General features: G+C 36.9%; 1 protein-coding gene across 5 annotated transcripts in view; it reads right to left on the bottom strand.

Annotated features, from left to right (window-relative positions):
- Positions 1-26371, bottom strand: part of EPS15 (epidermal growth factor receptor pathway substrate 15) — a 146723-nt gene that overhangs the window by 75352 nt on the left and 45000 nt on the right. For 4 of the 5 annotated variants that reach the window (XM_052638136.1, XM_052638137.1, XM_052638138.1 and 1 more), the window contains exons 9-12: positions 15321-15521; positions 14316-14461; positions 12546-12702; positions 8317-8402 (exon numbers count right to left, since the gene is read on the bottom strand). In XM_052638136.1, coding sequence (XP_052494096.1) covers positions 8317-8402; positions 12546-12702; positions 14316-14461; positions 15321-15521 — 590 coding nt within the window. The remainder of the gene's footprint in view (positions 1-8316; positions 8403-12545; positions 12703-14315; positions 14462-15320; positions 15522-26371) is intronic. The other variant, XM_052638139.1, reaches the window with a different exon arrangement.

The following is a 26371-nucleotide window of genomic DNA, read 5'->3' as shown; positions in this document are numbered from 1 at the left end:
TATATAGTATCTATTTTATATTTTATATGTATATATACGGGCTTCCTTGGTGGCTCAGATGGTAGAGTCTGCCTGCAATGTACGAAACACAGGTTCGATCCCTGGGTCAGGAAGATTCCCTGGAAAAGGGAATGGCAACCCACTCTAGTGTTCTCGTCTGAAAATCTCATGGATGGAGGAACCTGGCAGGCTACAGTCCATGGGGTTACAAAGCCAAACATGACTGAGCAACTAATACACACACACACACACACATATATATGGTGTCTATTTTATATATATACATGGTATCTATTACATACCCGGTGGCTCAGCAGTGAAGTGCTGGAAATGGTGGTTCGATCCCTGGGTTGGGAAGATCTCCTGGAGAAGGAAATAGCAACCCATTCCAGTACTTTGTCTGGAAATCTCAAGGTCAGAAGAGGCTGGCAGGCTACAGTCCATGGGACTGCAAAGAGTTGAACACAACTAAGCATCCACTCTCAGCTCAAACAGTCATATAAGCTAAGCAGTAGGGATTAACAGTGAACAAGCAAACAGTCCCTATGATTAAGAAGTGCATATACTCCAGTGAGGTATCCAAATAAAACAGACAATTATAATGAAGCATGGTAAATGCTATGACAAGTGTAAATATAAAAATTATGTAAGATAAGCCCTTAAATAAGATTTGATAGGTATAGGGGTTGAGAGGTAGTCAAGAGATGGCTTTCCCTTCCAGTGGAAATGTTGTCTAAGGTAAGATCTGAAGGATGAAGAGGAGTTGATCAGGCAAAAGACAAGAGAAGGTAGGAAAGGTCTCAAGAAACATTTCAAAAATAAAAGAAGAAAAATGAGAAGATAAATCTCAGGTTTCTAGCTTGAGTTACGGGAAGTGGTGATGTCACTGAGAAAGGAAAATAGACTAGGATAGTGGTCAGGGCAAGATTACAAAGTCACGTCCTACTGAACACTCAGATGAAAATACTAGTTGGGTAATGAAAAACACAGGTGTTCAGTTCAGGTGAGAGATCCAGGGATTAGATTACTATAACAATTGCCTTCCCATACGTTAAAAATGTTATACTAATTTAAGCTGATTGATATAATTAAATTCCAATACAGCAAATGCTAAAGGAATTGTATAAAAAATTTAAAGAAACAGCTGACAAAAAGTCACCCTGCTTCAAGCTACCAACGTGCTATATTTTCAACTAGAAACAATTTGGAGAACTAGAGAAGAAAACACCACCTCATTTTCTGACTGATATCAAAGAACATTCTTTACCTAACCAACTCTTGAGGTTACATATATTAATAGTTTTTTACATCTCCATTACTGCCAATGCTCAAAACAAATTATTATTCTAAGAAACATATTTCTTCCTTCATTGTGCTTTTCTGTATTTTCCAAATTTTAATGACTATGTATTATAACCACCACTGAGGCGAAAAAATCTTTTAAAGCACCATATTCATTATACACTCATTACAATTTCATAGTATGTATGTTGTTTATTTGCAGATTTGGTCCCTGGACTAAAATTAAGTATCTTCATCTGAAAACCAAATAAATAAGAAGGAGCAAATCTTTTGTCAATTTAGTAAAAGCCATAAAAAAATCTGTTTAAATCCTTTTTTCTGTTTAGCAGTTATACACATCGCAGTCTGACATATTAATAAAAGAGTTCATTCAAAGGCTATAGAAAAAATTGTTATTCATAATAACAAAAGCCATGCTTTATAATATAATATCTCAAAGGCTTGGTGGAAGTGACCTAATACCATTTACCAAACTGAATTTTAACAACTGTAATTTTAGCATGGGTAGATAACTCTTATTATGACATTACTGAAGCTGACAGATGATGGAAGTTTGCCTACATTGTTCAGTTCAGTTCAGTCACTCAGTCGTGTCCGACTCTTTGAGACCCCACGAATTGCAGCACGCCAGGCCTCCCTGTCCATCATCATCTCCCGGAGTTCACTCAGACTCACGTCCATCAAGTCAGTGATGCCATCCAGCCATCTCATCCTCTGTCGTCCCCTTCTCCTCCTGCCCCCAATCCCTCCCAGCATCAGAGTCTTTTCCAATGAGTCAACTCTTTGCATGAGGTGGCCAAAGTACTGGAGTTTCAGCTTCAGCATCATTCCCTCCAAAGAAAGCATCACTAGAACAAAGCTAGTGGAGATGATGGAATTCCAGTTGAGCTATTTCAAATCCTGAAAGATGATGCTGTCAAAGTGCTGCACTCAGTATGCCAGCAAATTTGGAAAACTCAGCAGTGACCACAGGACTAGAAAAGGTCAGTTTTCATTCCAATCCCAAAGAAAGGCAATGCCAAAGAATGCTCAAACTACCGCACAACTGCATTCATCTCACACGCTCGTAAAGTAATGCTCAAAATTCTCCAAGCCAGGCTTCAGCAGTACGTGAACCATAAACTTCCAGATGTTCAAGCTGGTTTTAGAAAAGGCAGAGGAACCAGAGATCAAATTGGCAACATCCGCTGGATCATCGAAAAAGCAAGAGAGTTCCAGAAAAACATCTATTTCTGCTTTATTGACTATTTCTGCCTACATTGTAGTTCTCACCTAAAGTAAAAGCCTAGGGAAAATATTTCCACAAGTGTCAAATCAAGTATAACTGTATTTCAGATTTATAAAATGTGACTATAATTTAAAACTTAATATGGTTTTGAGGCTCTAGGATTTTCTTAATAAGACAGTTGTAATATGCTACATATGTTCTTTTTTGTTATTAGCTTGTAATTCACCATACAAGACTGACAGTACAACTTAACATTATGGTAACCAGAAGTAGTGAAAGCTCAGTTTATCAAAATGTAATTAATATTACAAATGTTTGTACTAGCAAGAACATTTAACATACAATGCTTTACCTCCTATTAAAACTCACTAGAAAGACATTCCATATGTAAAATAACTACTGTTGAAATCGAGCAAGCCCTAGAATATTGGGGTGTCTATTTTCACAGGCTTGAGAGGCATAGATGACAAGTATTTTCAAATCTAGCTACTATTTAATGCACATTTCTCATAACAAAAGCAAATATGCTAATGGGCCATTTATAGATCATATGAAAATGTAGTCTATACACCATTAAGAGACTAATCCAATGTTTATTTTTTTCAAACCAAAGTAAAAATGTTCTAAATCTTAATCAAAAGCTGTATTATATAAGAGAAAAAATGCAGAACTAGAACTTATACAACCAGGTTTGGGTGCCAGCCAGCACTGTTGCTGACCTGATGTATGACTATGATTTTTTTTCCCAAAGAGTAAGAAATAAATTGGATTATGTAATCTCCAAGGGTTTGTTTTTATTTGTGTTTTACTTTCTAGGATTCCAACAGTAGAAACTTTATGTAATAGGCAACGGCTCACTTTTTTGAGCTGAAAATGAGAATCTGGCAGAATTCAGTAGAATTCAGATATGTCAAAACTAAACATTCACATTTTAAAAAGGTGCCCAAAGGAGACAAGATGGCGGAGGAGTAGGTGGAAGTGGAGTACATCTCTCTCCATGGATGCATCAGGAATACATCTTCAGATGCAGAAGATCTTGTAGAGCATCAGCTGAGAGCTAACAGGAGTCCCTGACCATCGGTAAGGAATACACAGATCCATGCAAAACTCAGTAGAATGAAGGAAGGAAGGGAAACAGAGGAAGACAGTGAACAGAACCAATCTGCACCTGGGGGTTTGGGGAGCTGAACCAGGGTTGAGATCCCCACATCAGAGCAACTGGTTGGGACAGAAGGGAAGCATTTGAGGCTATTGGAGAGGGAAGGTGACCTGTAACAGTCTGAATGGAGTGAGAATGACACAGACAATCTGTGCCATGGCCCTACATACCCCGGATGGGGATGCAATTCCACCAGAATGCATGGTGACTGGGAGATGGAGAATAGAGACTGGCGAGCAATTCCAGGACAAGCACTGCTGTTGACCACAGGGAGATGGTCCGAGGAGATGAGGAGGAGAGCATGGCGGGGAATGTCTTTGGAAGAAAGCCAGGAAGCCATGGAGGCAGGGAGCTACTGCTGAGTCACAGGGAAAGGATGGAGCCCATCACTGTAGCTTCTCTCTCCACATGCAAATGCCGGCAGCTGACCAATAGACAAAGACCCCTGAGATGGTGGTCCTAACTAAGGGTGCCAGACACACTGAGCAATAGAGAAGGACCAGCCAGAGAGGCCTTTGAATACCAGCTGCCAGAGGTTAGAAAAGGATTCTAAAAGCACTGTATTTTCCATGCCTGTGGCAACGGGCTTCACTGCACACCTGGCACCACTAGAGTTCCTGCAATCCAAGCAGCCATGCCACCTCCACATTCGGTCCTCACTGGGGCAGAGCAGCGAGATGCTAGGGAAAAACCCTAACAGTGCCGTATCTCTTGAGTCCATGGTTACTGGTGTCCATGAGCTGCCAGGGTTCCTGTGATCCAAACAGCCACGACAACTCCATGCCCAGTCCTCACTGGTGTAGACCTGAGTCCTCCAGGGCAGCCTCAGGAGCAAATTCCCATGGATGACCCACATGCAGAGGTAAGGATAAAAACACAATTGAGCTCCAGGAGCAGAATGGCTAAGGAAGAGGATTAAAAACCTTTCCACCAGCAGTATAAGCTGTGGACTAAGTCCACATAATCAACTGTGTAGATTCTATGTCTATGATATATATAAAAATAAGACAATGAGTGTTCCCACAAAAGAAAACACCTAGCTCTAGCAGCTATGGACACTGGAGGCAAGAATACACAGGAGCAGGGCCAGATTAGAGTCTGAGCTGTCCCTAAAGCAGGTCAAAGTGATCTTGAGAAAGAAAGAAGAGCTGGTGGAATAGACCTTCCTGACTTCAGACTATACTGCAAAGCTACAGTCATCAAGACAGTATGGTACTGGCACAAAAACAGAAATACAGACCAATGGAACCAGATAGAAAGCCCAGAAATAAATCCATGTGTCTAAGGGCACCTTCTTTTTGACAAAGGAGGCAAGAATATACAATGGAGAACGTTAAGTCTCTTCAGTAAGTGGTGCTAAGAAAACTGGCAGCTATGTGTAAAAGAATGAAACTAGAATACTTCCTAACACCATACACAAAGATAAACTCAAAATGGATTAAAAACCTAAATTTAAGACCAAAAACTATAAAACTCTTAGAGGAAAACATAGGCAAAAGACTCTATGACATAAATCATAGCAAGATCTTCTGTGACCCACCTCCTAGAGTAATATAAATAAAAACGAATACAAACAAGTGGGACCTAATTAAACTTAAAAGCTTCTGCACAACAAAGAAAACCATAAACAAGATGAAAAGACAACTCTCAGAATGGGAGAACTGCAAATGAAGCAAGTGACAAAGGATTACTCTCCAAAATATACAAGCAGCTCGTAAAACTCAGTATCAGAAAATCAAACAACCTAATCAAAAAATGGGAGGAAGATCTAAACAGACACTTCTCCAAAGAAGACATACAGATGGCTAACAGACACTTGAAAAGATGTTCAAAATTGTTTATTAGAGAAATGCAAATCAAAACTACAATGAGGTATCACCTCACACTGGTTAGAATTGCCATCATCAAAATTTCTGCAAAAAATAAATGCTAGAGAGGATGTGGAGAATAGGAAACCTTCTTGCACAGCGGTGGGAATATAAACTGATACAGCCACTATGGAGAACAGCATGGAGATTTCTCAAAAACTAGGAATAAAACTATCATATGACCCAGCAACCCCACTACTGGGCATATACCCTGAGAAAACAACAATTCAAAAAGACACATATACCCCAATGTTCACTGCAGTACTATTTACAATAGCTAGGATATGGAAGCAACCTAGACGTCCACTGACAGATGAATGGATAAAGAAGTTGTGGTACATAGATATATAATGGAATATTAGCCATAAAAAGGAATATTTTAAAGTCTGTTCTAGTGAGGTGGATGAACCTAGAGCCTGCTATACAAAGTGAAGTTAAGTGAGAAAAAGGAAAACAAATATCATGTATTATTGTATCTATATAGGTGCATATAACCCTACACCAGTCCAATCAGATTGACTCTTAGGGCTTTTGCAGGAACTGCCAGAAGACAGTAACTTCACTAGATTTGAAATAATAGGTACACGAAACTCAGATGTGCAATAACCCCCCTGACAACATAATAGGAAAGTCTACCTGAGGATGGAACCACCTAGTGGAAGTGAAAACAGGAAATGGAGAGAGCAAGAGAACTGATTATATCATTTTAGCCCCAGGGCAAAGCTATGCTTTAAGCTATCCCTACCTCTAAGAGGCCTTAGTGAATAAATTCACTCTCACTTATTCAGCCTGGGTTGAATTCTTTTTTACAACTGAAAAAAATCATTAACTTTCTCTACAATAATTTCAATGTAGTCTCATGGATGAGGAAAGATCTTTCCCAAGTTCTTGCCATATAGCCCAGCTGCATCATTTAATTTCCTTATGTCTCAATATCATCAACAAAATAAAAGTATCAGCCATTATCTGCTTTAAAGTGATGTGAAGGTTAAAAAAAGAAGTTTGTGTAAGTAAAATGATATTTAAATCCAATGCCCTATAGATGGAAAAGTGGTCTCACTTTTTAAAAAATTATAATTTTATTTATTTTTTATTTTGGGCTATGGTGGACCTTTTTGTTGTTGTGCAGGCTTTTCTTTAGTTGAGGCAAGAAGGAGCCAGTCTCTAGTTGCAGTGCATGGGCTTCTCATTGAGGTGGCATCTCTTGCTGTCGAGCACAAGCTCTAGGGTAAGGGGGCTTCAGTAGTCGTGGCCCATGGCTCAGTAGCTGTAGCTCCCAGGCTGCAAAGCACAGGCTCTAAAGTTGTGGCACACGGGTTTTGTTGCTCTGCAGCATGTGGGGTCTTTCCAGATCAGGGATTGAACCCATGTTTCCTGCATTAGCAGGCAGATTCTTTACCAATGAGCCACCAGGGAAGCCCTCACTTTTTAAAAAGAAATTTTAGGAAGTCATTTTTACAATATGCATTATTATAAAAGTTTATAGGGACAAGGAGATTAACTAAGAATACCTGCTATATTTAGATTCAAATCTAATTGTATTCAAGTCCATTTCTACACAGTACACGTGTATAAGAAAGAAAATTCAACTCCAAATCAAGTAGTCTTGAGATCAGGTATTAATTCTACCGCTTATAGGTTTGTATGACTTTCAGTAAAATAACCTCTCTAAGCATCTTAACTCTGTACCTGTAAAACAGAACAGTAATATCTATCTCAAGTTACCAAGTTTTTGTGAGGATCAAAGGCAACAGTTACAAAAGCTCTTGGTATGGTGTCTGCATATAAAATTCCTTCAATAAAATGTATTAAATAATGTTTTCCTAATGTGTTATTCCATCCTAAAGGAGATCAGTCCTGGGTGTTCTTTGGAAGGACTGATGCTAAAGCTGAAACTCTAATACTTTGGCCACCTCATGCAAAGAGCTGACTCATTGGAAAAGACTCTGATGCTGGGAGGGATTGGGGGCAGGAGAAGAAGGGGATGACAGGAGGATGAGATGGCTGGACTGCATTACCAACTTAATGGACATGAGTCTGGGTGAACTCCGGGAGTTGGTAATGGACAGGGAGGCCTGGCGTGCTGCGATTCATGGGGTCGCAAAGAGTCGGACACGACTGAGCAACTGAACTGAACTGAACTGAATGTGTTATTCAAATACCTAAAGTTGGAGGAAAAATTATTTCAGGGGAAAGGGAGGGACAAAGTTAGGAGTTTGGGATTAACATAAACACACTACTACAAATGAAACAGAAAATCAACAAGGACCTACTGAAGAGCATAGGAAACTATACTCAATATTTTGTAATAACCTATAAGGGAAAAGAATTTGAAAAAGAACAAGTGTATGTATGTGTATATATCTATATATGTGTGTGTGTATATAAAAGGAATACATATGTCTAAAACGATCATTTTGCTATGCACCTGAAACTAACATAACACTGTAAATCATACTTCCAAAAAAAAATTAAATTTTTACGATATACTTATTTCACTGACAATAATCAAATAGTACCTTATAGTTGATGGAAGGCCATTATTTATTTGGAAGTGACTTTTTCTTTATTCAGTGCTACACAAGAAAATAGTACATCCTGCAATTAAAGGTTGCCTTAGATTTAATAAGGTACACTGATTCCCATTTTAAGAACTATAGTAGTTAACCAAATAAACTAGTATTTACCAAGATTTACATTAGAAACAGAAAAGAGTGTGTGTGTATTTATATAGTCAGGTATAATTTTACTTTACATACCTCTGTAGGTCAACTATTTCATTGTTAAGGGTATCTAGCTCCTTAATGGCAGAGAAATCTGCAACAGAACTTGATCCTATGATGTTCTAAAAACAAAGAGTTCACAATTACAACATTATTACTATGAAATTGCATGTAGAAAAGCATTAAAAATGTTTAAAAGTACGGACAAATGTTTTATGGTATTACTAACACTTTTAATTCATTTAAGAAAACTATCGTATCTAGTGTAATTTCACACACATACATACAGAATTATATACTAAGACGTATTCCCTTAAAACTCTCTAAAAGCTGTTGTTCTATAATATATACCACCATTTGAGATCTCAATATCTTCATCACTTATCTTAGCCTGTCTAGAACACTGCAATAAGGAAGATAACAGATTTATAAACTAACTCCTCCACTGAAGCATAAATTTCTTGGGGAGATGAATGGTGATTTATTTGTACCAAATAAATGATGGTTGATTTTATTTAATTAAACAAATATTTACTTTCCTTAAATACTTTCAGTGTCTCCTCTATTTAAACTAAAGCCAACCACCCAGCATATTCCACAGTAAATATTAATATCACCATACATGAAACTATCTTCATATGATATAATTTACATAAGATTTTCTTTTGATAATGAAGATATCAGAATTAGTCTCTGAATGGTATTTGTATTTAGAAAACCCAGCTGATTTATTCTGGGTCCTGCTATTTTACTAGCTGCATGATTTCACTATAAAACAGGGAAATAATCTCTCGCCTGCCCACTTCAAAAATTAAATATTGCATATGAAGTCATTCTACAAAGTTTATGATATTTTATAAATGTAAGCTATTATAATTAACTTCAGAAAATGCTCTTTAAAGATAGAAAGGCTCGCAATGACTTGCTTCCACTCTGGCTCAATTTCCTTTGTGAACCATTTTTGTCGCCTTACATAACCGGCTGAAGTCAGGGCAAAAAAATAATTGTTCCTTCAAACACTTGACCTACACCCTATGCTACCAGCAGATTGACAAATAACGGGATGATCACCATTAGGAAATGTTAAAACTGAGATTTAAACATGTAAAACTAAGATATATTGAGGACCTTATTAGCAGAACACAAAACTTACTATTATACTTATGCTGCTATGAACTTAATGTATGTCACCAACTTGTACAACAGAAGAAATCTGGAAGTTCACAATATCCTATCTGCTCATAATTATAGAGGTTTACAAATAACTTAAGTACTAATCTGAAAACTGTAGCGCTGTAGGTAAGGCAGGTATTATTATAAATCTCATTTTAGAATTAAGGAACCATACTAAAGGACTTGCTTAAAGTTGAACCCAGCTAATAGGCAATATTGTCAAGAGACTTCTAATTAAATTCAAGTGCTATTTCACATTATGCCCCTCAGCACCTGCAAACTAAGACTATTTAAATAAAACTATTATCCTAAACACCAACCCGATAAACAGATACATCCATAAAATGTGGCAAATAATCATGTCTATACTTCTTTACGCTACACTGCATAACAGTCCTCATGTGCTTTGTTTTGATTATCAACACCAAAATTAGGATCAATTAATATTCAATTAATGCTAGTCTCAATTTTATATTAATTACAGATCTGTACCAAATATACCTCTTACAATGTTTTAATATGTGTTTCACTAATACACAGACCCTTATGATTCCATATTAAATTGGAAATTTTAAAGTGAGTTTCTGAATGTGACAAGTATTTATTTACCAGGATTTTAACTTATGAGCTAAGCCTGGCCAGACAATTTGAATGGTGAACAAAATGAAAAATAAGCACTTAGTCTCACTTTCATCACCAAGAGTAACTTACATCACCTAAAAGCTACTGAGAACTTTGCTATCAGAGGTGCAAACAAACCAAGAAACTCATGACTCCCACACCTCTTATCACTCTAACTCAAAAAAAGTGACTCACATTTGACAGTCTTTCACTATTAAAAATATCATCAAATAAGAGTGAGATAAATAAGTTTAACTTCAAGCAAGTTATAAAGTGATACCACAGATGACTCCAGAATGAAGATTACTTAATTGGTACAGATTAGTGTGCTTGCGTGCGTCAGTTACTGACACAAAAATTAAACTCCCATTCCAGAGCAATAAAATGATATTCAATCAGGAAGCATGGAAAGGTACAGCTAACAATATATAAGGCATAAGAAAAAAAATGTACTTTTTTATGTTCCCTTGTCACAGAATACTTTCTCTAACCCTGTTTTGTGCATTACAGAAAAGTTCCACTTTGGTGATTCTAAGTGGATCAGAGAGCCTAAGGAAGGCAAGTTAAAATGCACACAAGGACCAAGTGACAGACATGTGACAAAAGCATGCTGTTTAGGTATTTTCTCTGCATCAACTTAACTGCATAAAAAAACCTCTAATTTCAAAATGTGTCTTGTAAACCAAAACCTGTAATGCTAAAAAAAGCATAAAGTAAAGCTCTAACCTTGAGAGAGTAGAGTTAAGAAACTGACAGTACAAGAAAGGCGAAAAGCAGAGTGCTGCAGAATGGAAAAAATAGTCCAAACTAGAAAAAACACAGAAAGGAAAGCAACGTTCAAAAAAGGATTAGTCAAAGCTGCAAAAATGCAGTTCTAAAAAAATTAGATTATAAGGAGAAAATAGATTATTTGAACGACAAAACAAATGCAAATTTTAATTTTTAAGGTTAAAATTATTGGTTATAGGTAAGACAACAGTGATAAAATCCCATTTTAATGAATACTGGTATCTCACATAGAAATACCTATGCTCTAGTGAATGGACTTTACTAAATCTGCTAAACTGAAAATTCTGTACAGCAGATGCAACTCAAAGTGTCTACTAATTAGAGCCTTTGATGAACAAACATAATTTGCTTCAGAAAGTTCTGCTGTATGTGTACTCTGTGTTGGTGGGAGATTCAGTGGGTATAAAATGAAGAAGGCAAGGAAAAAAAACAGTCTATATAGGTGAAAGAAGATGAAACAACACATCATTCCATAACTGAGGTACAGTTATAGCAGGGGGAATAAATACAAGTTTGTAATCTTTATCTTTGCAGGTGGCATCACTTTTAGCCTTCTCCAACTTAGGGAATCCATGTCTTACATCAAAATAAATCTCAAAAATTCACAAAATGCTCCTCCCCAAACACTGACAAAGCAGATTATCAAACAGTAACTTTACTTGAAAATAAGAATAAAAACTCTTACACATAACTTCTATACTTAGTGGCTATAAATTTCCATTTAGTTGAGTAGGAGAAAATAATCTAATTTTGATTTATTCGATTTGTTAAAATGGGATTTTTAAACCTATGCAACAAAATTAATGCAAAATAGTATACTGACAATTTTAAAGAGAACTCTCCTCATATCAAATATATGACAACTCCTATATATATAACTTTAAAGAAGCACCACAGTCATGGTTACTTTGTAGTTCACAAAAAATTTAAAGATATGAAGTTCATAGTTTTAAGGCAAATAGCCACTAGAATAGGTAGGCTCTTTTAAAGCTCTATTACAAGGCCAAGGTATTATAAACCACAATATTAGGAAGTGTTTCTAGATGAGAAAAGAAAAATCAAGATACAGTATTACTAAAACATGTAGTTTTGAAAATCCCCACTACTGGCCAGAACCAAAAGTAGCTAAAACCTGTTTCTAACTGTTCAGATATGAAATGTGGTTGCATGTTCAGGAATAGAGGTCATCCATATGGCAAAAGCCACAAAGGTTTTTTCCTCAAAAAGTTTTTCTTTTCTTTTTATGTAAAATCAACAACACGTAATCATAATCTCTTAGGTTTTATTTTCAAATTCGTATTGTTTTCTCCAAGTGTGAATTATCATAATAATTTAATATTAATAATAAACATAATTTAATTCTTATAGATTTCATTTAAAATCAACACTCTATTAATAAAAATAAATTCACAAATCCAAGAGGGGAAAAACAAGATCAAATTTTTCCAGTTTTCAGAAAACATGGTTGCCATACGTGTGATGAATGATGGGAAAAATGAGCTATAGCCCAAGGATATCATACAAGGCACTGAACATATTTATAGGTACAAATTAAACTACAAACAGTATACTGCTCTGTTTCTAGCCAGATACATTTTCTCCACTATTCCATACAAACTGAGTTTGTCATCTGACACAGCATTTGTTTCTGTTAACTGCATTAAGGTTTTAAGCTGTCTTACCTTTTGTAAAGTGGCCCTATCTGATGGCGGGATCATCTCAGGAGTAAGATTGTGAGGAGGATCAATGCCCTTTATTAACTTCTGATTGATTAAGTGAAAAGCCAAGGCAAATTGATCTTTTGAAAGCTTCCCACAGTTCTTTGTGTCACATAATGCCCTGCGCAAAGAAACAAAATGAACAGTATATAAATGCCACAACTAACATTCTAAAAATCCAGGGGAAAATGACTATGCAGCTTTAAAATAATCATCATTTGAATTAAAAAAGAGTCACACCAACTCATGGCTAGCCCAAAACTCACTAACATGTTAGAAGAGAGAATATTAGCTATTAATAAAATGGTAAGAAAGAGAGACCATTCACCTTGGTGCTGAGCAGGGGGGTCTATAATTTGGGTTTGCTCTATGCTTTCTTATTGATTTCCAGAATCACTACAGAGTAAAAGTTGTGGTGGGCCAATATTCTCTGCTCCCAACATTTTACACATTAAAAGATGTTAAATAAAACCTAAAGTTTTGACAAATTTGGTTCGTTCATGGCATTAGAATGATTATAAAACAAGCAAAACACCCTGTCTGTGTCAGCTTGTTTCCTGCAACTTTTGAAGTAGGAGGATATAAGGTCCCCAAATCAAAGAAAAACAACAGCTGCAAATGGAGATCACATGTGGAAAGAAGGCAGCAATCTGGAAACCTTTACAAAATCACTTGAAGAGAAACAGCAATGCTTTATTCTATTTGCTTTTTCCTTTTTCTAAACCTCAGCTTTCTAAAGTTCTGATCTGAATGATTCACCGAAAACCAACGTGGCCTAACAAAAAGACTACAGACTATGGTGTCAAAGAAACCTTGAATTCCACTTTTTTACTTATTTCTTCTTATGAAGTTGGCCATAATTTTTAACCTCTCCAAGCCTAAGTTTCTTTATCTACAAAGTGGAGATAACATCCATCTTGCAAAGTTACTGTGAGAATTAAAGACAAAGTACATAAGAAGTTTGGGCATAATGGGAAGCCCATGACAGCTGCCATTTATTCAGCATAGTGCCCAGCCTAGGATCTACTGTCCTTTGTTCTTTCCTATGTTCCTTTTTGCAACTATGTGGTACCAATTTTGATGTCTGCCCCTTGAAACCTCATGATAACTAACCTCAGTATAATGAGACACATTGGCAGCAGGCTCACTATAAAGCATTTTCATTATATAGTATCTCATTTAATGTGAAATTCACTAAAGATGCTAAAGTTTGTCACTTTTAAGGACCAAGTGTGTAGTTCCCATGTAAAGATGTAAGTATACATATATCCTACAGAATTATACAATAATGCTTTCAAGATTCTGCTTTTTAATACTGTTTAAATTTCAGAATTTTGGATTCTCCTTTAAAAACTGAAGTTTAATAGTTGATATAAACCAATGCTGGATTTTAACATTCTAATAACTGACACTGTCAACCTCATAAAATTATAGGTAACCTATCTTCAAGCTTTTGTCCACTACTCAGAAGAAATCATCAAGAGGGAGGGGATATATGTATAATTATGCCTGATTTGCGCTGTCCTATGGCAGAAACCAATACAATACCGTAAAGCAATTCTCCAATTAAAAAATAAATTTATTAATAATAAAATCATCAGACAAAAGTTTCACTACAAAGTTCTAAAACAAAAACTGTCCTACTTACTAATGCCTAAAATATTAATAAGAATGTACAAAAGTAGAGCTGTTACAGAACCATTATTTGTTTTTTAGATCAGCTTAAAGTCTTACCAAATATGGGCTAGTAAGGCAGAAGGTAAGCCTGTCTTCAGGAAGATTTCACGGACTTCCAATCCTGACACAAATCCATCCATATCTTTATCAGTTTTCAAGAAGATTTCATCATATTTAGCTTTTTCTGCAGGGGATACAATCCACTACAGGAAAAAAATACATATATATATATATGTATTTTTGCCAAAATGAAACAAACTTTCAAGTGTCCCCTTTCAAGTCATGATGGTATCTGTCACAAATTCTCAGCAACTCTATCCCACTAACTATACCAACAGTGTGTCACTTCCATCACACCCCAACTGAAATGCTGTGATGAAGAGAAAATTACAGGAAAAAAATATAGGTTAGATACAGGGCCTATATTTACAGATGCCCATTTTATTTTGTTTTAATAATGAGTAAATTCAAGCACAGTTAACTCTTGACTTATGAATGACCATATTAATATATGTAATGGGAGAGTTTGTAAAAAGACTCAGATAATTCTAAATCTCCATTTTTTTACAGTTTCATTCTGCATTCTTAACTGTAGCTGAACAGTTAAGAATCAGGTGGCTGATTTGCATATTCTGTCATTATTTTCCTTTATTCAACCTAACAAGAAGCTGGCTACAGGAAAAAAAGTCCTTGGACAACACAGAATTGGATAATTTGACCCCCAAAGAATCAAGAGTTAACTTGAGATTAAACTAACAAAACATCTAATAACTATGCCAGAGCAAGCATGCCAGATTAACACAGTGTATCTTTTATCTCCAACTTGAATTCCAGGTAGATCAAGGCAAAGCCAACAAAACATCCATATGACCTAAGTAAGGCCAAATACAGGAGAGGATTATCTGTCTTCTCTAGGACATCACATTAGACAAGTTCAACCAGAGGGAGCCCTGAAGTTTGACCCCTTTGATTGTTCCTTCTATCTTCATCATGCGATCAGTTGTTAAATGCCATGCACTTTGTTTTTTTTTTTTAAGTCCTTTAACAATGATAAATCTATACCTGTCTTAACGGTGCTTTGGTAGGTAAAATGCCTACTGGTAGGAAGGAGTGGTAAGATTCCTTGGCTGATGCTGAAGAGGGGATCAACCGCATAGGGCCTGATATACTGACCGTTTTCCTCTTAGAAGGTGGCACCAAGGCTGGAGGCAAGGACATTGGCACAGGTTCTTTCTCCAGTGCGCAGTATACCAAAAACATGGCCTTCAAAACAGATGAACCAGGGTCATATATATTAAAACCACTTAACAACAGCCACCCACGAATTAATTTTTGTTCAACAAAAAGCATATTCAAGCTGCCTCAAATCCTTTTATTAAGAAATTAAGCTGGGAAGGAAAGAGGAAAAAAGGGAGAGATGAAAGGAAGGAGGGATAAAGGGAAATAAATTAAAACTAAGCAAATTTTAGGAAGATATCTGAGCAGTAAAGAGTCAGACACACACCCTTCAACTACAAGTCTTGTAATGTCTAATGAAAACAACCTGGGGGGAAAAATTTTGCAAAGAAAGAACTTCCCTAATATATAAAGAATTCCTACAAATTAACAGAAAAAAAAACCCCACAAAATCCAGTAGGAAAATGGATTAAAAGATAATTTCTAGAAAAGTAAATACTACAATTGGCCCATCCTTTAACTTACAAAAATATGCTCACTTTCACTCACAAGAAAACAGAAAGTTAAAACTATAGGAAAAACATCCTTTCCCATCGATCGACAAAAGTCCAAAGTTTCATAACACAATTTTGTTAACTACAATGGGCAAACAGACACTCTCGTACATTGCTAGTGAAAGCTCACACTAGTACCAAGCCTATTGTAAGGCATTTTGGCAACATCTACCAAATTACTGACTTCCCATTTGGCTCAGCAATCTGATATCTGGGAATCTATCTTTACATATTCTCTACCTATCTACATAGGAAAGGCTGTATGAAACAGGTTATTAATTAAAGAACTGTTTATATCAGCACTTAAGTGCTCATCAACAGAAGACTGGTTTAAAAGACTGGTATATCCATACAATGAAATACTATCAAACAAACCTAAAAAAAAAAAAAAAACCCACCAAACCCATGGGAAATATTCTGTGTCTTAACTGCAGTGATACCCTCACAGAAATACACAATTGTCAAAACTCATCAAATTATATATTTAAATTGAATGCAATTCATTGTATGTAAAGTAGTCCTCAATAAAGCTGACCAGAAAAAAAGAATCATGGAGCACTTTGTGTGAAAAGATATCCAAAATACAATGTTAACATGAAATTAAGTATAGTGTTGAACAGTGTGTATGTATAATAGTGTATAATCTTTGCAGTTAACAGGATAATAGTTACTCAAATTTGTTTCAGTTTGCATTAAGAAATTCTAGGGGTATAAACAAAGGCAGGATACATAAGAATATATAGAGTAGGTGTAAATGGAGCAGTTGAGGGCAAGGATGAGACTGATATTTTTTCCCCCTGAATATCCTTTTATATTGAACTGATTTATGAATCATGAAACTATTTTAGCTATTAAAAGTTATTTTTAATTATAAACTACAAAAAAAAAACCCCCACAAACTTTCTATTTTCAAAAGCTTGAATCACCAGAAACAAAACAATCTGGCTAGCACATACTTTCAACCAAATTTACAATATATGTGAATATATTAGCTTGGCACTGAGTTAAAAGAAGTGAATAACATGCACATTAAAGGTCAGCATTCCTCTTGTACAGATGGGAGTCATTTCCTGGAAAAGTGGACACTTGAAGCAAAAAAGCTATGTCAGCCATCTGCTGCCAATAGACAACACATTTTTTTAAAGTTAAAAAAAGTATTGCTAAGTTCATGTTGCCTTGAAAATAGTTTTCCTGACAATTGAAGTCAAAATTTTTTCCACCAAATAAAACAGAAAAAGTGAATAGTATGCTGTTATGATTGTTTGATTTCCTATTGTACTTAATCAGTGTATCATTAAAACTAATACAGCAACTGAATCCAATGACGTACACTTGTCAAAAACAAAAAACCCACACACACAAAGAAAACAAACCTCCTTCCCCCAAAACCTGGCCAGCAACTAGTTTTTAAACTGACAAGTTCTAGCTACTAGCAAACACATTTGCACAGCTAGAGAGAGACACTTAACTAAGAAGCATTTCAAACATGATTTCAAGGTAAAAGCATCAAAAATAAACCTAAGCTTACTCAGAGATATAGACAACAGGAAAAGAGGGTACTTTTGTTTCACTGCTGCAGTCAATTACCACTAGTGGCTCACTTTCTTTTTTTTCATCCTCTATGCTTCCAGAGAGTATTTCTCAAAATTTAGTGGCCACCAGAAACACCTGGAGGGTTTGTTAAAACACAGGTTTTTCAACCCAACCCCAGTGACTCTTATTCAATTAGTCTGAGGTTAACACCTGAGAATTTGCATTTCTAGTAAGTTAACTGGTGACACTGATGTTATTTATGGGAGACCATACTTTGAGAATCAGTATTTTAGGAGTTTCCTAAGGAGTTCTGGTTGCTCACTGGTTTACTCAATCAGCTGAACTGCCAACATCTAGTAACAGCAATCTAGGATGAAAATATCAGGTGTTTTTTATGTCTTCCAAGTCATACATGCTTCCCTCATCAATTTAGTTCAATAAATCATTTACTGAAAAGTTTCTTGGCACCAGACACTGTACTAGGCATTACCAATACATAAGTAAAGGGATCTTTCATTTTAACAATCCAACAGGAGCAAACAAGTGAAACATAAATTTCAATGCAATGTGAACAAGTTGAGAGAGATTCTTAATAATTCTCTAAGTCCCAAAAACTCTTCATATAATGAGGATACAACAAATAATACTGACAAAAATTCACGACTTTCAGTCTAAGAACTCACCTAACAGAAAAATTTAAGAATGTAAAAATGAATAAATAGGAAGACAGAATATAAGGTAAAAGAGTCATGAGTATCTCTCTCCAAGGAGGAAGGAAGGAAAAGGGGGAAATTACAGTGCAGAAACTTTGCAAACACAGCCTTAACCAAGTGATGAAGGTTAATATTACCAGTGATGGCATGTGGACATCATGTACCCCGTGCCCCACTTGCCAATAAAAGTGATGAGAGAGGTATTCTACATCTGTGGTATTCTTTTCAAAAACTCATACCCTCCGGTTAATTATGAGAAAAACACTTATTTCTAGATTGGAAGACATTCCACAAGATACCTAGCTAGTACTCCTAGATAACGTTAAAAGTTATAGGAAAAAAGGAAACACTGAGAAACTATCAAAGACCAGAGAGACTGAGAATACATGGCAATTAAATGTAGTGTGGCAGCCTAGACTGAATCCAAGGACTGAAAGGAAACACTGCTGCTGCTGCTGCTAAGTCACTTCAGTCGTGTCCGACTCTGTGCAACCCCACAGACGGGAGCCCACCAGGCTCCCCCGTCCCTGGGATTCTCCAGGCAAGAACACTGGAGTGGGTTGCCATTTCCTTCTCCAATGCAGGAAAGTGAAAAGTGAAAGTGAAGTCGCTTAGTCGTGTCCGACTCTTCGCGACCCCATGGACTGTAGCCTACCAGGCTCCTCTGTCCATGGGATTTTCCAGGCAAGAGTACTGGAGTGGGGTGCCATCGCCTTCTCCGAAAGGAAGCACTGGTGAATTGCAAACAAGGTCTAGAGTTCAATTAACAGTAATGTACCTGTGTGGTTTTTAGTTTTGACATAAGTACCATGACAATATAATATGTTAATATTGTAAGAGAAGTGGGGTGAGGGGTATTGAAGAAGTCTCTGTATTTTATCTACAACTTTTCCAAAATTTAAAGCTATTCTAAAATTTAATAAACATAAAAACAAATCAAAATCAGCATGATCTAGAAGGCCCAGGTTCAGCTCTCGCTCTGTCACTAACCGATCTGTGCTTAAAGGAGCTAAAGTACAGGATCTTGTTCAACTCTAAAATCTATGATAAAAGCATAAGCTCATTTACCAAATATTAAATTATTAAAATTAAGAGTCTTCAGTGTAAGTTTAAAAACCGTGGTTTCAGACTCAATAAAACAAAGAAATAGGACTGCACACTGATAGAACTCATTCCAACAAAAGGAACAATAGACTTTAACATAATTATTAGTCATTTCCCAATATCATAATTTTTTATTTATTTTTGGTTGTGCTGGGTCTTTTGCAGCACATGGGCTCAGTAAGTGCAGCATGTAGAGCCCATGGACTTCAGGATCTGTGGCGCACAGGCTCAGTGGTTGCAGCTCATGGGTTCTAGAGTGTGGACTCAGTAGCAAGACCCAAGCTGGGGCACCTAGATTTAGTTACTCTGCAACAGGTGGAATCTTCTTAGACAAGGGATCAAACCCATGTTGTCCCCTGTATTGGCAGGCAGGTTCTTATTCTCTGTACCACGAGGGAAGCCCCCACAATTTTATATATTATGGTATTTTGAGTTTTCAAACAGATACCAGAGGAAAATTTGACTCTTTCATAAAATGTCCCCTTAATGCCCTATCAGACATTCTCCTCAGCTAAGTAAGTCAGAAGTAAAACTCAGGAAGATGTACTTCCAATATCCTTATACTCTAGTCATATAATTCATTCATGAGCAAACAGAATACTGGTAATAGTCACTAACATTTAAAAAATCTGCATTCAAGGATGTAGAAATTATTTTTTGCCATCTTATTTTTGTGTGTATACATACACACATGACTGCAGTCACCATCAGCAGTTGTTCTGCAGCCTGGCACTGCAGCCATGAAATGAAGAGACACTTGCTCCATGGAACAAAAGCTATGATAAACTTAGTGTATTGAAAGGCAAAGACATCACCTTGCAGACAAAGGTCCATATAGTCAAAGCTGTAATTTTTCTAGTAGTCAGCTATGGATGTGAGAGTTGGCCCATAAAAATGGCGAGGCACTGAAGAATTGATGCTTTTGAATTGTGGTACTGGAGAAGACTCTTAAGAGTCTCTTGGACTACAAGGAGATCAAACCAGTCAATCCTAAAGAAAATCAAGCCTGAATAGTCATTAGAGGGACTGGTGAGTGCTGGAGCTGAAGTTCCAATACTCTGGCCACTTGATGTGAAGAGGTGACTCATTAGAAAAGATCCTGCTGCTGGGAAAGGTTAAAGGCAAAAGGAGAAGGCACCAGTAGAGGATGAGATGGCCAGACAGCATCACCAACTCAATAGAAATGAATCTGAACAAACTCTGGGAGATAGTGAAGGACAGGGAAGCCTGGTGTGCTGTAGTTCATGGGGTTGCAAAGGGTCAGACACAATTTAGCAACTGAACAACAATAACAATATGTACATAACCATCTCAAAAGTCATTTTATGAACTACAGAAATGACCCCTGAAAGTAGTCTCCAAAGTCATTTTAATTGTGGCCAGAACACCCAAGGCATGCCAAGGCCTAACCTTTACAAATTTAGTTAAAAGAAAAAAAGAAAAACTCCACCAAGATACTCTAGATTCTGGATTTTTAACTAAAGCACTAGATTTCAGAGAATATGAAAAGCATTTACCTTTGCAAAGAAATAAGTACTGTTGACTAAAAGTTCACATACAACAGAAGTTGTAAAAGTTAGAATATCTCACTATCTTCAACTTTATTTATTCTAATTAAAAAAGTAAACCAACCCAAAAATCCCACCTATGCTATAAAAGGAAAGAAAGAATTTGGTTTGGTTATGAATTTTAAAGATTAAGTCTTGAACATAAAGAATTTGGTTTGGTTACAAATTTTAAAGATTAAGTCTTGAACATAAAGAATTTGGTTTGGTTACGAATTTTAAAGATTAAGTCTTGAACATAAAGATTAAGTCTTGAACCAACCAAATTTTGGTTCATTAATGAAATAAGAAGCTATTGTTTTCAAAAATCCATATTGTAATTCAACAAACCAAATCAGAATTTCTTATGAACTTCATTTTTATTTATTCCCATTCAAAAAATAAACACACACTTTGGCTCTGGGACAATTGCCTGCATGTGGCCACATATGCAGGAGAAAAGCACTCCAGTCTGCACCCTTACATCTGAGTAGAGGCAGTGCAGACTTTTATCTGGGATGGTTTTTTCTTAAATAGCACCACAGAGCCTTCCTTTTCAGAACACTCTCACGTGGTTTACTCTCTACTTTCTCAGGGTTTGCCAAAGATGGCTGTATCTAGGTTGCATTAGGAAGACTTGATAACAGGGCTCTCAGGACCTCTGTACTCGGTTCCTGCTAGAGTGCCCAGTGAGGAAGAGAAGACAAGGTGTTGGAATAGAAGACCTTGAGCTTACTCCTCCAGAGGAACATCAACATGACAACTAACCACTGAACAATCATCAATAAAAAAGACTGGAACATACAAAAAAAATATTCTACATCCAAAGACAAAAAGGAAATCACAATAAGACAGTAGGAGGGGCACATCTACTATATAACCAAATCCCACACCTCTGGATGGGAGACTGACAAACTGAATATAATCATATAGCAGAAGATCTCCCGAGGAGAGAGAGCTCTGAGTCCCACATCAGGCTCCCTGGTCTGGGGGTCTGGCATCAGTAGGAGGAGTCCCCAGAGCCCTTGGCTTGGAAGGTCAGCGAGTCTTACTCTACAGGACTGGGGGAAACAGAGACTACACTCTTGGAGGGTGCACCCAAGGTCTCATGTGCACTAGGAACCAAGGAAAAGCAGCAAATTCATAGAAGCCTAGGCCAGACCTACCTGTTGGTCATGGAGGGTCTCCCACCAAAGTAGGGGGTGGGTGTGGCTCTCTCTTAGAACACAAAAGCTAGTGACAAATATATCCAGAAGATATCTTGCTTGGGACATTAGTACCAAGACCTGACCAAGCCAATAGCCTGTAGGCTCCAGTGTTGGGATGCCTCAGGCCAAACAACGAACAGGGCAGGAACACAGTCCCATCCATCAAAAGATAGGCAGCCTAAAGACTTCCTGAGACCACAACCACTTCTAGACACACTCCTTGACATGGCACTATACACCAAAGAGCCAAGATCCAATTCCACCCATCAGTGGGCAGAAACCTGCCCCTAACCACTAGGAAGTTAGACCAGCCTCACCCAACAGGGGTCAAACACCAGAAGCAAGAAATATACAGTGCCACAGCCTACACAACTGAGTCTGCAAACACAGGTCAGAACCTACCCTGGGACCAACTGGTTCCTGGCCACTGTGATGAGAGGGGAGTATACGGCTGGTACACAGAGGACATCCTCTACAGAAGGCCACTTCTCCAATATCGAGAAACATAACCAACTTTCCACATACATAAAAACACAAATAGAACTTTAGACAAAAGGAGATGGCAGAGGATTATGTTCCAGACAAAGGAACAAGATAAAACCCCATAAAAACAACTAAGTGACATGGAGATAGGCAATCTACCCAAGAGAGAGTTCAGAGTAATGATCACAAAGATGATCCAAGAACCTGGGAAAAGAATTCAAGCATAAAGCAAGAAGTTACAATAAGTTTTTAACAAGTAATTAGAAAAAATAAAGAACCAAAGATAGTTGAAGAATACAATAACTGAAATAAAAAATAAACTAGAGGGAATCAATATAAGAATAAATAAGGCAGAAGAATGGATAAGGGAGCTGAAAGAGTACTGGAAATCACTGCCGTGGAACAGAGTAAAGAAAAAAGACTGAAAAGAAACGAGGACAGTTTAAGAAACCTCTGGGACAATGTCAATCACAGCAACTTTGCATTATAGGGATCCCAGAAGGAGAAGAGAGAGAAAGGGACTGAGAAGATAATACTTACAGAGGTGACAGCTGAAAACTCCCCTAACATGGGAAAGGAAGCAGTCACTCAAGTCCAGGAAGCACAGAGAGTACCATACAGCATCAACCCAAGGAGGAACATGCTGAGACATAGTAATCAAACTGACAAAAATTAAAGAGAAAGAAAAAATATTAAAACTAACAAGTGAAAAGCAACAAATGACATACAAGGATATCTCCATAAAGTTATCAGCTGAGTTTTCAGCAGAAACTTTACAGACAGAAGAGAGTGGCACGATACATTTAAAGGGAAAAGGGAAAAGCCTACAACCAAGAATACTCTGCTCAGCAAGGCTCTTGTTCAGATTTGATGGAGAAATCAAAAGCTTTACAGACAAGCAAAAGCAAAAAAGAATTTAGTACCACCAAACCAGCATTATGACAAATGCTAAAGGAACTTCTCTAGGTGGAAAAGAAAAGGCCACAATGAGAAACAAGAAAATTACAAAATGGGAAAGCTCACTGGTAAAGGCAAACCTAGAGTAAAGGTGGGAAATCATCCACACACAAATATGGTATCTAAACCAAAAATCGTGATAAGAGTACAAAAGCAAGGTATCTGAAATGCATTTGAACTAAAGAGATCAGCAACTTAAAACAATCATGGAAATATATATAGACTGCTATATCAAAACCTTATGGGGACTGCAAACCAAAAAATCTATAATTCATATATACACAAACAAAAAAAAAAGGAATCCAAACACAACACTAAAGAAAGTCATCAAATCACAAGTGAACAAAAGAGAAAAGGAAGAAAAAAGACCTACAAAGACAAATTCAAAACAATTAACAGAAACAGCAATAAGAACATACATAGCAATAATTACCTTAAATGAAAATAGATTAAATGCTCCATCCAAAAGACACAGACTAACTGAATGGATACAAAAACAAGACCCATATATATGCTGTCTACAAGAGATTCGCTTCAGATCTTGAGACACATACAGACTGAAAGTGAGAAAATGAAAAAAGGTATTCCATGCAAATGGGTATCAGAAGAAAGCTGCAGTACCAATACCCAAATCAGATAAAACAGACTTTAAAATAAAGACTGTTATAAGAGACAACAAAGGACACTATGTAATGATCAAGGGATCAAGCAGATACAACAACTGTAAATATAAATGCACTCAACATAGGAGCATGTCAATATATACAGTAAATGTTAAAACAGACATAAAGGAGAAATTGACAGTAACACAGTAATAGTAGGAAATTTTAACACCCTACTTACATCAATGGACAGATCATCCAGACAAAAATAAATAAGGAAACACAGGCCTTAAATGGCCCATTAGACCAGATGAAACTAATACAGCATTTCATCTGAAAGCAGCAAAATACACCTTCTTTTCAAGTGCACATGGAACATTCTCCAGGATAGAACACATGCTGAGACATAAAGTAAGCCTCAGTAAATTTAAGAAAATTGCAATTGTATCAAGTATGTTTTCCAACCACAATGCTATGAGATTAGAAATCAACTAAGAGAAAACTGCAAAAACCACAAACACATGGAAGCTAAACAGTGTTACTAAACAACCAATGGGTCACTGAAGAAATCAAAGAGGAAATAAAGTATCTAGAGACAAATGAAAATGAAAACATGACAAGCTAAAATCTATCAAATGCAGCAAATGCAGTTCTACGAAGGAAGTCTATAGCAACACAAGCTTACCTCAAGAAACAAGAAAAATCTCAAATAAACAACCTAATGTTACACCTAAAGCAACTAGAGAAATAAGAACAAACAAAACCCAAAGTTAGTAAGAGGAGAGAAATCATAAAGATCAAAGCAGAAATAAATGAAAGAGACTTGCTGCTGCTAAGTCGCTTCAGTCGTGTCGGACTCTGTGCGACCCCATAGATGGCAGCCCACCAGGTTCCCCAGTCCCTGGGATTCTCCAGGCAAGAACATTGGAGTGGGTTGCCACTTCCTTCTCCAATGCATGGAAGTGAAAACTGAAAGTGAAGTCGCTCAGTCGTACCCGACTCTTAGTGACCCCAAGGACTGCAGCCCACCAGGCTCCCCCGTCCCTGGGATTTTCCAGGCAAGAACACTGGAGTGGGGTGCCATTTCCTTCTCCAGTGCATGAAAGGGAAAAGAGAAAGGAAAGTCGCTTAGTCACATCTGACTCTTCGCTACCCCATGGACTGCAGCAAGACTACCACAAGCAACTATATGGCAATAAAATGTACAACCTCGAAGAAATGGACAAATTACTAGAAAAATACAATCTCTCAAGACTAAACCAGGGAGAAATAGAAAATATGAATAGACCAATTCTAAGTACTGAACTTGAATCTGTGATTTAAAAACTCTCAACAAACAAAAATTCAGGATCAGATAGCTTTACAGGTTCTACCTGTAAATTCTACCAACAATTCAGAAGAGAGTAATACCAATCCTTCTTAAACTATTCAAAGAAATTGCAAAGGAAGGAACACATCTAAACTTATTCTATGAGGCCACCATCACCCTGACACCAAAATCAGATGCTGTGTGCTTAGCTGCTCAGTTGTGTCCAACTCTTTGTGACCCCATGGACTGTAACCTGCCAGGCTCCTCAGTCCATGGCGATTCTCCAGGCAATACTGGAGTGGGTTACCAAGCCCTCCCCCAGGGCACCTTACCAACCCAGGGATCAAACCCAGGTCTCCAGCATTGCAGGTGGATTCTTTAGCATCTGAGCCACCAGGGAAGCCCAAAACCAGATGAAGATACCACACAAAAAAAATTAAAAACGTATGATCAGCTCATAGATGCCAAAATAGCTCTTGACAAAATTCAATATTTATAATAAAACCTATCCAAAAAGTGGGCATAGCAGGAACCTACCTCAACATAATAAAGGCCATATAGGACAAATTCACAGGTAACATAACAGTAAAATGCTGAAAGCATTTCCTCTAAAATCAGGAACAAGACTAGGATGTCCACTCTCATCACTTTTATTCAATATAGCAATAAGAAAAAGAAATAAAAGGAATTCAAATTGGAAAAGAAATAAAACTGTCATTGTTTGCAGATGACATGATACTATACATAGAAAATCCTAAAGACACTACCAGAAAAGATGGCTCTCTTTAAAAGATTAATAGGTTACACAAAAATTCAGTTAAACAAAAAACAAGAAGCAAAAATAAGGAAGACCTGGAAAGAGAAAGACACCCAAACACAAACCCAGAAGAGAATAAAGAATAGTGCAATTCTGTGGCAAATTTGAAAGTC

This window comes from Budorcas taxicolor, chromosome 3 (assembly GCF_023091745.1).
Source record: "Budorcas taxicolor isolate Tak-1 chromosome 3, Takin1.1, whole genome shotgun sequence".
NCBI classification, from domain to species: Eukaryota; Metazoa; Chordata; class Mammalia; order Artiodactyla; family Bovidae; genus Budorcas; species Budorcas taxicolor.
The sequence above is the reverse complement of the archived record's forward strand: the minus strand, read 5'-3'. Positions and strand labels throughout refer to the sequence as shown.